At 57.0% G+C, this 17,908-nt stretch overlaps 1 protein-coding gene across 3 annotated transcripts in view; it reads right to left on the bottom strand.

Annotated features, from left to right (window-relative positions):
- Positions 1-1,054: 1,054 nt before the first annotated feature.
- Positions 1,055-17,908, bottom strand: part of TOP3A (DNA topoisomerase III alpha) — a 37,599-nt gene continuing 20,745 nt past the window's right edge. For 2 of the 3 annotated variants that reach the window (XM_082374071.1, XM_082374069.1), the window contains exons 4-19: positions 17,244-17,319; positions 16,393-16,501; positions 15,129-15,272; positions 14,771-14,941; positions 14,452-14,552; positions 12,729-12,803; positions 11,422-11,504; positions 10,272-10,479; positions 8,764-8,949; positions 8,511-8,640; positions 6,045-6,158; positions 5,783-5,948; positions 4,962-5,105; positions 4,215-4,337; positions 2,661-3,349; positions 1,055-1,649 (exon numbers count right to left, since the gene is read on the bottom strand). In XM_082374071.1, the coding sequence (XP_082230197.1) occupies positions 1,471-1,649; positions 2,661-3,349; positions 4,215-4,337; positions 4,962-5,105; positions 5,783-5,948; positions 6,045-6,158; positions 8,511-8,640; positions 8,764-8,949; positions 10,272-10,479; positions 11,422-11,504; positions 12,729-12,803; positions 14,452-14,552; positions 14,771-14,941; positions 15,129-15,272; positions 16,393-16,501; positions 17,244-17,319 (2,698 nt within the window). In that variant the 3' untranslated portion in view covers positions 1,055-1,470. The remainder of the gene's footprint in view (positions 1,650-2,660; positions 3,350-4,214; positions 4,338-4,961; positions 5,106-5,782; positions 5,949-6,044; positions 6,159-8,510; positions 8,641-8,763; positions 8,950-10,271; positions 10,480-11,421; positions 11,505-12,728; positions 12,804-14,451; positions 14,553-14,770; positions 14,942-15,128; positions 15,273-16,392; positions 16,502-17,243; positions 17,320-17,908) is intronic. The other variant, XM_082374070.1, reaches the window with a different exon arrangement.

Below are 17,908 nucleotides of genomic sequence, written 5' to 3'. Positions count from 1 at the left end.
GAGTTACAACTACTGAAACCCATGCACCTAGAGTCCGTGCTCCGCAACAAGAGAAGCCACCGCAATGAGAAGCCCGCGCACCGCAACGAAGAGTAGCCCCCGCTCGCCACAGCTAGAAAAAGCCCGCGCGCAGCAACAAAGACCCAGCGCAGCCAAAAATAAACAAATTTATAAAAAAAAAAGAAAAAGGGGGAAATAAATATTAGCAAGGATGTGGAGAAATAGGAACCCTCGTACATTGCTGGTGAGAATGTAAAATGGTGCAGCTGTTGTGGTTCTTCAAAAAATTAAACATAGAATTTCATGACCCAGCAACGCCACTCCTAGGTGTAGATCTGAAAGAATATAGAACAGGCGTTCAAATACTTGTACGTGAAAGTTTACAGCCACACTGCTCACAACGGGGCCCATGCACACAGCTGACTAGTTCAGCCGTAAAAAAGCACAAAGCACTGACACGCAACCACAGGGGTGACCCTGGAAGACACGCCACTCAGAGAAAAGCAGACACAGGGCCCACGTGCCGCATGGTTCCGTTTGTATGAAATGCCCAGCACACGTGAAACCCCAGCACACGTGAAGTATACTGGGCTGCGGGGCCGACCACACCCACCGTCCGGATGCTCCAGGGGCAATTCCGGGCATCCCGCCGTCCAGCCAGGGCACAAGGACTGGTCTGAGTGAAGGGTTTGGGGCCGGGAGTCCCAAGACCTGAGGACAGTTCATTTCTTCACTAGCAGCGTGACTCTGGGCAACGCACAGCCTGTCCTCCAGCTTGCTGTCTAAACCACAGAACGAAGCCGACCTGCTTCTGCTCGGCCCCCAAGGCTCTCAGGAGGCGGGCGAGGCGCATGGCGACCTCTGCAGGGTGTGGAGATGGGAAGCGTCGGAATCTAGCACCGGCGGCTCTTCTCTGCCCCAGAGGACAGCGGTGTGGCCGGGGGAGCCACGGGGGCCAGAGGATGGCAAGAGGACCCAGGCACTGCCCGGGGTCCTGCAAGTACCCGTCACTCCTGCCAACCCTCACCAGACGCTACACCATCACCCGCCAGGGTCAAGGGGTAGAATCCTTTATTGAGGCACATGAGCTGTGGGGTGTCCTGGCCACAGCAGCTTCGCGATGAAGAGGGATAAACCTTCTGTAGCCACAGCTTCTGAACGGGGGACTCCCTGCCATCCTACCCTTTCTCAGGACGTCTGTGGATCACAGGGGGCAGCCTCCATGGCTTCTCAGCCGTGGCCGTGGCCGTTCCTGAGCCCCAGGCACAGGGCCACTGTCCACCAGGCATGGCCTTCCTGAGAGCGCGGTCTGGACCCGGACTCCTTAGAACACAGGCCACACTCCAAGAGCAGCCACTTTCCTCAAAGCCGCCCTGGCAGCGCAGGGCCACCTGGCCCTGGAGAAACAGCTCGTTTCCCGAGACAGAAGCGGCAGGTGGAGGCAGTGGCCCCCTTGGCCCTACCCTGCCCTCATCTGTTCTGAGGACAGAAGGGACGGGTGTGTCCAGGCTGGTGGCAAAGGCTGCACTTCCGGGGTTTCTTGGCCGCAGACCCTGCGTCCGAGGAACCAGCCCGGGCCCTTTTGCTTCTGGCCTCTGGCCCCTGGCTTCCTCCTCTGGCTCCTGCCCAGGGGGGGCCTCCAAAGGTCCCTGCGGGGAGAGCGAGGGGAGGAATGAGTGTGGACAGCAGAGCCCCAGCCCTGGTGAGGGGGCCCGTGTCACCTCACACGCAGAAGCAGGGACCAAGCAAGCAGCCCCCTGAGCGCGTGCAGAGCCCGAGCTCTGGACCCTTCCAGTCCTTCTAGAGCCTCACCGTACTGGCCGCCCCATTACCCAGGACACGTGACCAGGCGGCCCGGAGATCCGATACCACCTCCACCCACCGGGAGCCCTCGTGCGTCTGCCATGTGCGCCGAAGGACAACGTCCCGCACGGCACTGGCGTCTCCAGCCTCTGCCTGCCCCAAGCCTCTGGGTTCTCCTTGTGTGTGCAGACCTGCCGCACGCATGCTAGAGTCACAGTTTCAGGCTAACAGGGACCCTAAAAAGGTAGGCAGGTGCCCATCTTACGGAGGAAACAGGCTGAGAAGCCACACCAAATGGTTCAAGGTCACACAGGTGGGCCCCGAGAGAAAGCTCCCGCCAGGCTCCCTTAGACACGTGACCAGGCTTCTGCGTGTCCTGGAGGGGCCAGGTGCCTTCAGATGCGTCATCTACCTTGACCCAGCGTCCGGCGGCGGTTCTCCCCACACCCATCCGTGGGGCGCCAACCCAAGCTGTGTAACCAGACATCAGGAACCAGGGCCTCCGTCTTACAGGATGAGGCCCCGATACAGAGCCCGCCAGGTTTACAAAGGCGGGAGGAGCGCAGGGCTACGGGAGCAGGCAGACCCACAAGCCAGGCCTGGGCTGTGTTGCGGTGTGATCCCGACAGGTCACTCCACCCGTCTGGGCCTCACCTTCCTCTCCTGTGAGTCGCGATCACAACTATCACCCGATGAAGGTGAGAGAAGACACACAGAGCACAACAGCGCGGTGCCAGGCGCCCAGCAAGCTGCCCGTGACCTTGCAGGTGTGACTGAGCGGGGAGGGGAGCAAGGCGACCCGTGCCCCCACCCCAGCGCCCCTGCCCCCCTCAGGCAGGCCCTGCGTGCCCCCTCACCTGGGGCCACGTTCTCGTCCACCCACTGGAAGAAGCCGCACTGCTGCTCCCGGGGCTTGGCGCACGTGTGGAACTGGCGCCCCTTGTTGGGCCCGTCCCTCTGCACAGTGCGCGTGACCGCGGGCTGGCTGCACAGGCAGCGCGCGCCGCCGCCGCCATCGCCGGGGCTTCTGGGCCCGCCCAGCGGCTTCCCTGAGCCCGGCGGGCGTCCCAGTGAGCCGCCCGGGGGTCTGGGCACCTCGGAGGGACGCCCCCCTACTTCTGGGTGGCCGCTGTCGGCCCACAGGAAGAAGCTGCAGCCGCCGCTGCTGCACCTGTAGAACTGGCGGCCCTGGTTGGGCCCCTCCTTCCGGACGGTGAGCAGCACGGCCTCCCGGCCGCAGTTGCAGGTCACGGAGTTGCTTTCGCCCTCGGCGGCGGGCAGGGGCAGGGTCCTGGCCAGAGCCTTCGAGGGCCTGGTGGCAGGAGGCTGGGGGTGGCCGTGCTGGCCGCTGCCCATTCTGTTCAGGGCCTGGCTGGCCTGCAGGTGGCCGGAGGGCCGGCTGACTGGCTGGCCAGCTCGGGTGGGCCCCTGTGAAAACCTGAGGTCCAAGATCTCCCGCAGGGTCTCGTCACATCCGCCAACGCAGCCGACAAATTCCAGTGGCATGGTTGGGGGAAGGCTGCCTCGCTTAAACTTGAACTTCAACCTAGTGAGGCCAGAAGATGAGAAAACACGTTAACTACCGGGTGCCAGAGTCTTCTTGGTCCACATAGGGCTGTGCCCACCCCACCTAGGAAAGCCACGCAAGGCACAGCCAGCCCGGCCCCTGCGGTCACACAGGAGCGCAGAGCAGGAGGGAGATGAGCTCTAAGACCCATCACCCGCCAAAACCCAGGAGCCTCTGAAAGGTGCACCTCCCTGTGCCCCGGCTCAGCGTGGTCCAGGGCCTCTCAACGTGAGGGCACACTACTTGGTAACGGCATTAGGACGCACGTGGGCTTTGCTCTCATTCTCCTGTGTGCATGCATTAGGGTTTTCCAGAAGCTCCAAAACGCACAGCAAACTCAGCAGACTGACTGCAGATGGAGAGCTGAGAATCCTACCATCTCCTGTTAAGCCAGACCGTGAAACTGGCAAAAATGGAAAACAATGCAATCTTCCTCTCGTTTTTTTTTGCTTTGAAAATAAGTACATTTTATCCTAAAAACATGTTCACTTGTGTTAGTATGCAATGCATTTGTTACAAACACGTTAATAAACATTTTACGTGATGCCTCCACTTTAATTGAAAACGTGGTAGAATCTTTATAAACGTTAACTCACAACGGAAGCGCTCTGGATTCCTCCGTGATTTCTGAGAGCGTAAGGGGTCCCATGACCAAAGGTCTGAGGACCAGCCCTAGGCGCGGGCCTGGGGCTTTCTGGAGGAGACCACCTTCCTCAGCCTCTGCGTCAGCCCACAGTGGGAGAGGCGGGGAAAGGTCGGGCTCCTCCAGGAGGTGCCAAGGAATGAGGGCCCCCAGGGATGCCACCCTGTGCCCATCCTGCAGGTGCCTCGGCCCCCGGCTCACCTGTAAACGGGTTGTGGCTGACACACCGGACACACGCTCCCGTCCCTGCTGGCCTCCAGCACACTGTCCGGGAACCACACGGCCGAGCGACATTCCGGGAACCCTGTGCAGCTGAGGTAGAACCTGGGGAGTGAGGGCCGGGGTCACGCAAGAGCTGCCGGAGACGGTTCCAGCTGATCACATGGGACACTCATGGTTCTGGAGGACACGGTCGCTGACACCGAGGGACAGGAAAACCAGCCTGCATTTAAGTCCCTGAAATCCCCACAGTCACACCGCTGACGCCTCTTCCTGCTTAAAAACAACCAAGCCGCTGCCAGCGCCCAGACCACGGCAGGGCCCCGCCGGCCCCTGGGTGCTCCCTGAGTCCGCCTAGGCCTCCGGCAGCCTGGACACCTGCCCAGGCTGCACGTGCTGCAGAGAATCCGATCCGTACCCTCCCCGCAGCTTTGTGAGGAGAAAACGGGCTCAGCGGCTCAGCAACCAGTGGGGTCTGCGTCGCTGTCCACACACAGGGCGAGCGGCATCCCTCCCCAGGGGACAAGCCCTGCCCTCACCAGCCCCCCCCGCCCATTCCCACAGGGCTCACACCCCCAGGGCCACCATTCCAGCCCCGACGCCCCGCCCAGGGGCTGGTGAAGCAGGCCCGCATCTAAACAGCGACGTGGGAACAAAAGGATGGGCCCTGCACAGCGTCCAGGGCTGGGCTGCCGGGGCGGGGAGGGGAAGGCACAGCTGGGCACTGACCCGCCGCTCCTCCTGGTCTTGAGGACCATGTCCTTGCCGCACTGCGGGCACTTCCTGACGGGCTCCGGCACAGCTGGGAAGATGGCTTCTTGCTGGGCCAGCTCCGCCCCTGCCCCAAAGTATTGGGACAAGGCCTCGTCCAACCTGAAGAACCAGCAGAGCATTTACCGCGTTCTTGCGTGCTCACCACACGCACGACCCTGGGAGCCGGCCAGTCAGCCACAGGCCCGACGCGGCGCGCCAGGCACAGGGCGCCGTGCTGGCCAAGCGGCCGGCTCCTCCGACCCGCAGCTCCCGGGAGGGATCCAGCCGCAGGCCGGCGCTTCCGCCTCGCCACTGGCCCCACAGCAAGCAAACAAAACCACCCAGGCCGCGCACACACCCGAGTGTCGGTCTGGAGTCAAGTTTAGACCAGCGCGTGCATTTCTTGTCAACACTGGTACAGGGTTAGGAAACGTGTTACTTCTAACAGAACACACACACGCTACTTATTCCAGCCGCCTCCCAGTGCCCTAGACAACAGCGGGGTGCACACCCGCAGCCGGTGAACCCACCCCCGAGGCTGTGCTGCCTGCTAACGCAGGACAGGATGGAGAGGGCGTTTCCAAAGCCAACAGCCCAGAGAAACTGGACCAGGTCTTTCTGGTTACGGTCTCCAGACTGGCAAGGCTCTGTGGCAGAAACCAGCCAAACTCGGGAGGAAAGCCCGGAGGGGCCGCGGCCCCCGGCGAGGGTGAGCTGCCCGGCGGGAACAGCGGCATCCGGGGCGCGCCGTCACCGGGGCTGAGCGGGCTCGCACAGGAGAGCAGGCCCGTACTCACCTCTGGGCTTTGGCCATGGCTTCGATGAACACCTGCTTGTACTTCTGCACCTGCTGCTGCAGGACCACGAGCTTGTCCTTCTTCCCCTCGCAGATGAGCTTCAGGTCGGCCTCCAGCTCGGCCCGCAGGTCAGGCTTGGACATCTCGTAGCCCATGGAGTCATAGCCTGTGAATGAGGGCAGCATCATGCGGCCCGGACACACCCGCGGGGCTTCAGTGACACCCCGCCCTCCGCCCCGCCCTCAAGCCCCCGGCTCCTCACCTTCCACGAGCCCCATGCCCAGGTGCCCGGGAAGAAAGCGCTTGTCTGGCGTGAGCCCAACGTACATCCGGGCCTTGATGGTCTCGATATGCTCCGCGTGCGTCGCGTCGGTACCTGCAGGCCACTCTTGTCACTCAGGCTGATCCGCGCCCCGCCCCCGTGCAGCTCCCTTCCTCTGCCTGGACCTCCTACTCCAGGTGACACAGCTCCGCCCAGAGCCGGCCACGCGGAAGCCGCACAGCCGCTTCCTCGCCCTCACGCCCACTCACGCAAGCTGTCCAGTCCAGCTGGGAAATCCCTTCTGTAAGCCCCGCCCCCGCCACGTGTCAGAGCCCACATCGCTCGCTCGTCCACATCATTACAACGTCCCCGGTCTCCTGGCTGCTGGTCTCTTCCTTGACCCAACCCACTCTTTATGCCACAACCAAGGGGATCTTCTGAAATGTAGCTCTGCCATCAAGGAAATGCAAATCAAAACCACAAAGAAATACCACTTCACTCTCACTGGGACAGGTACAACCCGAAAGACAGATAGTGGCAAATGTTGGTGAAACCCCTGACCCTTGCATGGATTGTAAGATGGTGCAGCCGCCGTGGAAAACAGTCTGGAGGATCCTCAAGGTGTTAAACACAGAGTCACCATATGACCCAGCAATTCTACAACAGGGATGTACCCAAGAGAACTGAAATCATGTCCACACAAAAACCTGTACACAAATATTCACAGCAGCACTATTCACAGTAACCAAAAACTAGAAACAACCCAAATGTCCATAAGTTGATGAATGGATAAACAAAATGTGGTCCATCCACACGACGGAAGAGGTCTGGTGGTGAAAAGGAATAAAGCACCGAGACACGCTACCTGGACGAGCCCGCAGAGCAGGCAACGTGGGACGCCAGGTGCAGAAGGCCACACGCTATGTCGTTCATTGATAAGAAATGTCTAGGAGAGGCGCATCCACTGAGGCAGAAAGACGAGGGCTGGGGGGCTGCAGGGGAGGGGGACAGCTAACGGGCATGGGGCTTCTGAGGTGATGAAAATGCTCTGAAATGGACCGTGGCCACGGCTGCACAATTCCATGAATCTGCTGAACACCGGACTGTACCTCTGAGCTCAGTGGAGCGGACGGTGTGTGAATTATGTCTCAACAAAGCTGTTACCATTGTTTCAATGTAGGTCTGTGAGCTCCTTTCTTAGAAATCTCAGGTGGCTCTCTGCTGACCTTGGGCACATCCGAGCCCCTGAGCCCGGTGTCCAGGCCCCGCAGAGTCGGGCTCAAATCATCTTTCCGGCCTTGCCTTCCAGAACCTCCCCCTGCAGCATGTGCCTGCTGGTCCCCGCGTCCTTCCTCAGACCCTGCCTTCATGCAGAGCGAGTTCTCACCATGAGGTTCTGAGGTCCCTGCAGAACCCCTCCCAATGCATCTAGTGTTTTGGTTGGGTTTGTTTCTCCTGCTGGATGAGTCCTTGAAGGGAAGGACCAGGCCTCATTACTGTGTCCCTGGGGTCTAGACCACGGTCAGCTCTTGTGGGCCAAAGTTTTTATAAACAAATTATGGTGGGTGAACTACCTCTACTTGTACCTAAACCCACAGGCTTTCTGGGTAGCACAGTGGTGGCCAGCGGGCTCCAGGCAGGGGCACGAAACTCACTCTGCAGTGAGGCGGCTGTGCCTGGGGGCCACCCCCTCCACCTACGCCCCCCCCGCCCTGTGGTGCTGGCCCTTCTGGACTCTGCTGCCAGAGGTAATCCTTGAGATTGCAGAGCAGTGGTGAAAACTGAGGGGGGAAGCAGATCAGTCACAAGGGACCCACCTGCAAACCTTGGGCCACGGGACTTATTGGGAAAAACAATTCTGGCCCAGATTTTTTTTTTTTAATCCAACTTCTGATTCTTAAACAATTATGGGAAATGCTTTAACAAAAGCTAAGCAAACGGCCACCCATGGCAAAGGGCGGGTGGCAGACTCAGACTCTGAAGGGCCCAGCATGTGCCAAGCAGGTGAGCGAAGCCAAGCGTGAGCGACAGAAAACAGCCACCACTCAAGGCTGCCAGACCTCCCGATGCTTCAAAAGAGTGTTTACATGAATCCTGGCAGTTTTCAATGTTCGTACCTTGTTAAGAATACAACAAAAACAACAGATTCCTGTGCGGGCCCAAAATAGCAGTCAGTGTGTCCCAGGTGAGACTCCCGCGCGACGGGCAACACCCCTGTCCCTATGCAGATGGTGCAGGGCAGCGGTCAAGGGCACCGACTGCAGAGTTATCTGGACCCAGGTGTTCGCAGCTCACACACTTTGTGACCTGAGGCAAGTTCTTAACTGCTCTTAAGCTTCCCTTTAGCTGCAAAGTGGGGAGGAGAACACAGCCCCCTCGATAGAGCTGTCGTGAAGATCAGAGAATTGGGCCCCGCACCCGTGAGAGGGCAAGAGCCGCCAGTTACCATGACGACAAGCTACTTACCAATGCCGTGCTTCTCCATGAGGGCAATAAGGTCGGCCTCAGTGAGCAGCTGGGGCGGACTGGTCTCCCCGTCCACCATCTCCACGGTGCTGGGCTGAAAGCAGGAGCCTCGACTGTAGACAGGGAGGGTCTACAGAGGGCAGCAGACGCAGTGGTCAGACCCCCGCCCGGAGCCCAGGCACAGACCGCGCTCTGTTCTGTCGCATGGTGCAGGGGCCGGGAGCACGACGGTCCCCCCTCCCCGCTGTGTCACCTTGTCGCTCCAGCGATCGTAGGGGTACACGTCCAGATAGTTTCGGGCCAGGATCATGAGGCCGTGGGCCACGAAGCGCTCCTGTGCGATGTCAATCTCCACGGTGGTCTCCTGGCCCTGGGCGTCCTGGGAGCAGCAGGCCAGGAAGTGGCGGACGATGAGCTCGTACAGTCGCTGCTCGTCCCCCTGTGGGGAGAAGAGGCGCCCTAGTCCCTCGAGACGCTGCCGGCAGCTCAGTCTGGCTGGTGCTACCCTCCAGCCCAAAGCGCCACACACAACAGAGCGCAGCTCCTGCAGCCCCGTGCCCACGCGCAGTGCAGGCAAATCCCTCGCTGCTGTGGGTTTAGGCCGATAGACTTCACAAGTGGAGTCCCCTTGCCCTCAAGACTGGAAAGCGACTCCTCTGATGTAAACCCAGTCCGAGCAGAAACCAAGGCGACAGCATCCAGTTTCTAAGAGGCCCAGTGTATGCAGGACACACAGACTACAGGTGCGCCGGCAGCCTCAGACCTATGAGCACAGGGCCCGTGGTGACCCTCCACCCTTTCGGTAACCGAGCACACGGTGAAGCCCCCTCTATCAGAAGCCTGTAAGACATCCACACTCATATCCAAAATCTTCCTTCTAAGAATGTCTTCAAAGGAAATGTGACATCCACGCAAATATCTATTATGCAAATGTTAACTGCAGTAGATCATCCTTTAAAAACAGATCTAGCAAAATATAGTACCTCTATGCAATCATTATATATCATACGTTAAAATATTTTAGCCTATGGGGAAATGCTCACGATATAAAATGGAAAGCATTAGTTTACAAAGCTATTTAAGGTTATAATTTCATTGTAAGAATTATATACACACAGAGGAAAAAAACGTGGTTTTCAGGAAGTGGTGAGATTACAGGCAATTTTTTACTTCCTTATAGTCTTTTGTATTTTGTGAATTGTCTAAAATAAACATGTATGGCTTTCAGAATCAGAAAGAACGTGTGCTATTAAAGGAAGAACAAAACAATAAGCCTGCAGCCACCAAACAGGCCTAAGCAGCCGTGGCCCCGGGAGCGTGTGCCTGGCTGAGAGCACGGCTGGCCCGTGTTACAGGCTCTAGGCGCTGGGTGAGAAAGCCCCCAGCCCGGAGTGCGGCCGGAGGGTGGCGGTGAAGTTTTGGGAAGGTGACGGAAACCGGCCCAGTCTTGGAAGGAGAAGGGTGGGGGCCGAGCAGGGGCTCAGGGAAGGGGCCACCTGGTTTGTGGCGAGGGTCAGGGCGGCAGCAGAGGGAGGGGACAGAGGGCGGGGAGGGGCTGGATGGAGCAGAGCCCCCGTGGGGGTCTCTCGGGAAGCCAGGCACAGGCTGTGGGAGGAGGATGGTGACACGACCTCTTTTCTGAGATGGAAATTTCAAGACCACTTAGTTCCTAAAGTCAGAGCCCGCAGAGGAGATTCAAACCCCAGCCCTGACCCCGACCTCCCTGCGGGTTCTGGCGGCAGCACAGCCAGGGAAACCAACCTGCAGGCTGTCAGTGTACTTGGTGGGGTGGATGGGGGGGTGAGCTTGGTCAGACTTGTTCCCGTTGCGTGGAGTGGGGCCGCCCCGCTCTAGAATGCTCTGGGCGAAGGGCCCCCAGCGTGGGTCCGAGGTCTGCTCCTCCACCAGCGCTGTCAGGTCTAAGTCTTTGGGGAAAATGTTTGTTTCAGTTCGGGGATAGCTGATGTACCTAAACAAAGCCAAACAAACACAACAAGAAATTGCTAAATTGGTCTATAAACGACTAAATTAGCTTGAGAACACTGGTGACACCTGCAACAGCCTGTCTGATCCAGGCAACTGCGTTACCCATGCTGGGGAAAGCCCTGAGATGTGACCCCCCCCCCCCCGTGGGTGGGGAGCAACCGGCGCCCCTGCTGGGTCACTCCCGGGAGGCGGGGACAGATGCAAGGGCACACTTGCTCCAGCCCAGCCCTGCTGCCCCCGGAGGCTTGGGGCACTTCCCCACCTCCCCAGCATGCGTGGACAGAACGGCCCCAGGACAAGCCCTGCGGTCCTGAGCCGAGCGGCCCACGCTCCGCGGCTTGTCTTGAAGAAGAGAAAGAACGATGCTGCCCCTGAACTACAAGGTGGACCCTGTGTGTCATTTTAAACATTCCATTAGCCACTTGAGCATTACTGGGACAATTTACAGCCTTTTCTCACACAAGCCTTCCAAACGCGTTATGTTTACACTCTCAGCACGTCCCAGTTTGGACAACCCAAATTTCACGTGCTCGACAGCCACTTACGGCGAGTGGCTGCCACACGGGTCAGTGTGGACCACGGTGTCCCTGGACGGCGCTGGGTGCTCACGACCCCCGAGGCAGGATGGTTTACAGCAGGCACACAAGTCCTAAAGGTGCCACCCGCCCCTGCCAGGGCCCCAGCGCCCCGCCTGCTGAGAGGCCGAGAGTGGGATTTGAGTTTACTCTGCGGAGTGTTATTTTAGGATTTAAGTGACTTTGAAATGCCTTTTCCATCAGAAAAGAGAAGTCAATGTCAAAATTCCTCTACTTGAGAGCCGGGTGATATCTAGACAGTCTGGTTTCCTCATAAGCTCTATTTCTAAAATATTTCACCCTGATAAAGATGCACCAAATTCTCTTCCCAAATGTGGACTAATATTTACCCTTGAGTGTAGAGCTTTTCAGCAATCCGCATGGTTTCTTTAGCATTTATCCTCAACTTCCGAGAAGCCAGCTTCTCAAGTTCCTGTAGGATGTGTGGACAGGCACGGTGCATGAGTCACAGGCCCCAACGCGCCACACACCTCCTCTTCAGAGCCTCCCGGCGTCCCCCCAGCTGCTCGCACACGGCTGTGTGAAAGGCTGTGCTGCGGAAAGGCTTCTGGACCTGCTGGGCAGAGCCAGGCCCCAGCCCAGGGGTTCCCAGACTCCAATGCGCAGAAGCCAGAAGCACCTGGAATGCAAGCAGACTGCTGGGCCCGGGCACTAGGGATTCTGAGAGAGGAGGGCCAGCACAGAGGCTGGAAATCTGCGCTTTTAACAAGCGTCTGAAGTATTGCTTCTAATGCCAGCAGTCTGAGACCCGCACTTTGGGGACACCATCTGAACCCCGGGGACATCCCCTGGCTGATGAACGCCATTCTTCCAGGCCTCACGGGGGATCACCAGCTGTCCCTTCCCCTTGGTGATCCTCCGACAATGCTGCTGGCTACAAGTCAAAGCATATTAACCAGTGAGGGATGAAACACTTACGCCTCCTGTACACAGTCAATCCGTAACCCCTCCCATCGTCCCTCACCACGCGTGTGCACACGCACACACAGGCAGACACGCACACCCCCCTCCCGAGACAACGGACGCACTGCCCACCAGTCCCTGCACGTTCTGCATGTTCAACCTTCAGAGGCAACCCGGACAGTAATTACACCCTGAATTTTCCTACAGAGTGGTGACTGGGAAGGGACACCCTAATGTGGTTTATGCAGACTTGTGTCCCGTTGGGTGGTTCTTCTTGGGATCAAAAAAATCTCAGAAGCCCTGTTCTAGGGTAGGCTAATAAAGTAGGTATTTAAAATGATGTTTACATACATTATGCAAAAACATTAAAGAAAATGCTTGGGTGGAAAACACTAGCTATTCCAGTAATGCTGTGAAAAATAAGGACACCGAAAAAAGAGGAAGACACCAAAATTACATCAGCAATTACCTAAAGATGGAGAGGTGATGGGTGATTTCTCTTCCTTCTTTTGTTTCCAAAACCCCACATAGAGCAGTTATATTGCATTTATTAACTGATTTAAGAGGTCAGGCAGGCCTGTGCTCTGGGGTTTCTGTTTCTCCTAAGAGCATTCCCGTGCGGCACTGGGAAGAGGTGCTTCCTGTCACTGGGCCACCTTCCGCAGCAGAAGCCTCGTCCCAACCACAGAAGTCAGAGCTCCTCAGGGCTGGCACAGCCCCCCCCAGAACATACCACAGTGTCCAAAGCTTGAGGCCTCCACTTGCTTTTTGCCTTGGACCTGACCTCCACCACGGTTGCCCTGGGATCCTAGAAAGCCAGGAAAAGCAGAGGCCGCTTTAACCTGCTGGAGCACCCTCCCCAGCTTTCCTCGACCGCCCCTGGCACTGCCCGCAGAGGCCCTGTTCCCTCCCTCAAGACGTCAGCTTGCAGCCCACAGTGTGCTGGACGCCAGCGCCTGCTTCTCACTCAAAGTAAGACTCTGAGGGGCAAGTTCACAAGCCCCAAGGTGCCCCCTCCAGAGCCTCGGCATCTCCTTAGTTTCCTGTCTACGCATGCACAGTGTTACTGTTTTGTTTTGTTTTTTTAAATTCACGACAATACAGAGCTGGAAATAGGAGAAGTTACATAATACAAACTGGAGAACTCTAATCTTAAGACCAACCTCACGTTTTTAAGGGAATGCAAATGGATAAAGAACTCAGCTTAAGTGATTTGTTCATGAGGATGTTTACAAATCAAAATCCAAATTTCTCTCTGCAAATAGACTGGGGACCAGGTGCTCTTGGACCAGGAGCTCCAAGCATCCCACCTGCCATGTTTCCCTGCACCACATCCTGGTAAAGCAGAAAACGGGCAAGTCTTTTTATTCAACAGATAAATGTGCAGATTGTGTAACCCTGAGGGCCAAAGGGGAGAGCAGTGGACAGTTGGGGCGACCCCTGAGAGGCAGCGTGGTCTGCAGGAGCTGGAGAGTCAGACACGCTGGGAGGCTGTCCGAGCTCGGGCCCCACTAGCTCGAGTGTGTCTGCACAGTTACTCAACTTTCTCCAGCTTCCCCGCCTGTCACATGGGTTGGCATTACCACCCCCAGAAGCACCACCAGGACCGAACAGATAACACACAACATAGAGCGCGTCTGGCCTGTTAGCAGGTGCGCAAGTTATTACTCCCCGATACCAAGTCAGTAATAAACCTGCCGGGGGCCAGAGCCAAGAGGCATCCCTGACTCACTGAACCTAGAGGTCTCTGAGTTTTATCCAGGTACCACCGTGTGCAGCCCCTGGGTTACACAGGCCATCACGTGCTGAGCGATGGGAAGCAGCACCACGGAGCGGACAGCCTGAGGGCGAACCGGACGCTGACTGGCCTGCGGCCTGAGCAGCTCTCGAGCCTCCCGTGGCCACCTCCTGCTGAGCGCTCCCACCTCCACTCTGCAGTCGCCCTGGGACGCCCTTCTCGAGCCCCGGCCCTAGAGCAGTCCCTCCCTGCCCCCGGCCCTTCTCCGTTCCTTTGCCCTACTTTCCTGCCCTGTCATTATCACTGTATGACGTTCACCAGTTCACTCATCTGTGCCTTTTACGTCTCTGGATTTCATCATCTGACCAGTGGAAGGAGCTGGGCCAGACGCCATCTAAGCTCCATCCAGCTCTAGGATTCTCGGGTTTGGACTGGTCCAGCTGGCCCTTATCAATCTCTGGTGACAGTGTACTGCTTCAAGAGGGATTTTAACTATGTGTTTCTTAGCATTTCTGGTTTCACCTAAAAGTTCTACAGGTCTTTCCTTCCACGTTTCTCGTGCTGTTTTCATGGGGTTCTAGTCTCACTGGCACCCAGAAAGTGATGTCCTGGATGCAAACTGAAAGCTACAGTCCGGTGGGAAATGGGGAAGAGAGGGAGCGGCTTGGGAAATCACAGGATGGTTTTCCTAGATCATCACCTTCAGAGCCCTTCTTACCTCCATGCACAGCTGATAGAGGACAAGACAAGCCGTGTGGTTGAAGAGCCGATGCCTTTTCCAGCTGAACTCCACTGCGCCATCCCTGTGGTCATGAGTCACTGTGGGGGGCACACAGGAAGGCCGTGACCCGGAGAGGAAAAGGTCCATCACGGTGAAAGCCAAGAGCCATGAGACAGAGGAGACCACCTCGGACACTTGAGGTGGGTCCTGAACACAGTGACGAGGGGGTCAAGGGCAGCGAGACGCAAACCACACCCTGAATTAGCACCCAGGACGCCCCACGTGCCCTCAGCTTCTGCACCCCGAGCGGCCTCACCTCTGATTTTGTGGAAGGTTTCTGGCACGAACGCCTGAATGGCTTTGAACCTCTCCACCACGAACCCCAGGGTGGGGAACTGGCAGCTGCCATAACTGATCAGCTGCTCCGCCAACACCTCGGGAAAGATCTTCTGCAGCCGCAGGGTCTGGAACCTGGTGAAGGCAGCCCCTGAGGAGAGAGGACAGAGGGAAGGAAGGAGAGGCCGCGCTCTGCAAGGTCACAGCCGGCTGCGCCGTCTGAGCCCGAGCCCCGCCCCCTCGCCGCGGCCCCGCCCACCACCCCGCCCCCCTCGCCGCGGCCCCGCCCACCACCCCGCCCCCCTCGCCGCGGCCCCGCCCACCACCCCGCCCCTCACCGATCCGCAGGTCCAGCTCCTGCCTCACGTCCACGGCGTCGCTCACTCTGCGGTCGGGCTCCATCAGGTTTTCACAGGCCGCCTGGACAGCGCGGGCGGTGATCTCGGAGAAACGGGCTCGCAGCACCTGCAGGCTGGGCTTCACTGCGGAACAGACAAGGGCGCCGGGGCAGGTCCCCCGTGAACGGAGGGTGAACCAGGGCAAGCAGCTGCGAGGCAGCCAGTTTGACGGGTTCAGTGAAGTCAGCGACACGCTGTCTAAGAGGGAAGGCTCACTGTAGCCGGGCTGAGAGGGGTCAGAAACAGGAGCGAGTGCGTCTCAGCCATTAGCTAAACCCTCTCCGTGAGCCTCTCGAGGCGTCCATCTCGTGCTCTCCTGGGCCTTCAGGGAAAAGGGAGATGTTCAATAAAAGGTCGTGGGGGAAGTTCATGTCCTGTTATGGATATAACACAGGACATGCACACTGTCCCTGCGAGTGAATACTGAATATGTTTAATCCTAGGAGTCGGTATAGTTTGAAACACAAGAGCATTTAGGGAGAAGAGCAGCCCCCCACTCTCTGAAGCCTGAGAATGGCCTGCATGTTACTTCCTCTAAGTTACCTGAAATCATTAAGCTCACTTCAACAGTTATTAATGTTCAGGCATCGTACAACGAATATAGACAGTTAAAAAACAAAACCAGAAAGAACATTCTAGAACTATTCTTTGTACTTTACGTATGGTGTATACATTCTTTATGAATATTTAATTTTTTAAAATTAATTAATTAATTATGGCTGTGTTGGGTCCTCATTGCTGCACGCGGGCTTTCTCTAGTTCCGGTGAGCGGGGGCTACTCTTCGTTGTGGTGCAAGAGCTTCTCGTTACGGTGGCTTCTCTTGTTATGGAGCACGGGCTCTAGGCGTGTGGGCTTCAGTAGTTGCGGCACACGGGCTCAGTAGTTGTGGCTTGTGGGCTCTAGAGCGCAGGCTCAGTAGTTGTGGCGCACGGGCTTAGTTGCTCCGCGGCATGTGGGATCTTCCAGGACCAGGACTCGAACCCATCTCCCCTGCGTTGGCAGGCGGATCCTTAACTACTGTGCCACCAGGGAAGCCCGAGAATATTTAATTTTTAAAAACAGAATATCAAGTCTCTGCTCTCAAGGAGCTGGCAATCAACTTGGACCAAACACACAACAAGCCCTGGGCTGTAGCCGGTGAGCCTGGCAGAGGGACTCAGGACAGAGTGCCACCCCTGCCGCGGCCCCAGAGCAGACACTCACCAGCCTTGCACACGTGGATGATCTCAAACCCGATGTTTTCACCTTCTCTGTCGCAGTCGGTCCAGATCACCAGGACCTGGCACTGCCGAGCCTCTCGCTCCAGAGTTTTCTGAAGTGCCCGGTGGGGGAAAGAGTGGTGAGAGCATGGTCTGCAGAGCATCGCACAACAGCTCTGCACTGCATCTGCCCCAGCATTAATTACGTTCTTGGAGAACGCCAGCATGGTGAGGAGACACGGAGAAAACTGTCCCCGCCGTGCGTGGTAAGGAGGGCAAGGTCACTAGTACCGCCCCCCATCTTAGACCCACCCGCACACCCATGAGCTTCTAGAAGACAGGGGTTTATTACGACGACATCATCTTGATGAGCCCTGAAACTCGGCTCTAACACACCTACAGCTCTAGGGGTTCTGATCATGTCCTCAATTAAAAAAAAAAAAAAAAATCAACCCCTAATTGAGCTTCATCCCCACAAGCGCTCCTCGTCAGCAGTGAACCAAGGACAGGTGCCCTGACTGCCTGAGAAACCACAGCTCAGCGTCAGATGGCCACTTGCAGATCGTAGTCTCTTCCCTCCAACAGCGGGGCGGGAGGGGAGCGGACCCTGATGACGTAACCACACCTACTCCCAGGGTTTAGTCAAGCAGCCGCTCTTCATAAAGAGGCTCGCTCAGTCCCTCAGCCAGTTAGCTGAAATGGCTTCATTTATATAACAGGTGGCAATAATTTTTTTAAATCATGGTACTTAGTTTAGTGGAAAACCTATCCTTCAATTCTAGTGCAGTCAAAATACAGAAACCACTCGGTTTCATTAGGTGGTGGTTGTACAATATGTCTTCCAAAAGATCCTACCTTGATGTCTAAAAAATTCTCTGGGCAGTACTTTTCAATTTCTGCTTCAAAGAGGACAAGAGGATTGCAGCTCTGCCTGGAAAAGAAATGAAAACACACAAAATCCTAGCACAGCACACGATGGGAGAAGATTGCCCCAGTGCACTCATGGGTGCATCCCCACCAGACAGAGTGCCCTGTGAAACGCCAGAGGATTACAAGCAAGGCTGTTACCCTCTGTGCAATGCACTCCCCATGACGATTTCTAAGAAGAAATTCTGGAACTCTTTCGTATGTATCTGCAATAGGGTAACTGCAATCCAGTGACTGCATGACAAGGGTTTGGGTAGGGAGTTCCCTGGCGGTCCAGTGGTTAGGACTCGGTGCTTTCACAGCGGGGCCTGGATTCAATCCTTGGCTGGTCGGGGAACTAAGATCCCCCAAGCCATGCAGCATGGTCAAAAAAAAAAAAAAAAGGTCTGGGTATTTTGGGGGAACGCACCTGAAAGTGGCTGTTTATTCTAAGCATATGGTAAAAATTCACAGCGAACCAGTTAATCCTAGGTCACTGCTATGGTATCTATGGTTTGTGTTCCCCGCAAATTCACATGCTGGAATCCCGACACCAATGTGACGGTGTCAGAAGGTGGGGCCTTTGGCCGGTGATTAGGTCGTGAGTGTAGGCC

This window comes from Balaenoptera borealis, assembly GCF_965194805.1.
Source record: "Balaenoptera borealis genome assembly, chromosome: 20".
Lineage (NCBI taxonomy): Eukaryota > Metazoa > Chordata > Mammalia > Artiodactyla > Balaenopteridae > Balaenoptera > Balaenoptera borealis.
The sequence above is the reverse complement of the archived record's forward strand: the minus strand, read 5'-3'. Positions and strand labels throughout refer to the sequence as shown.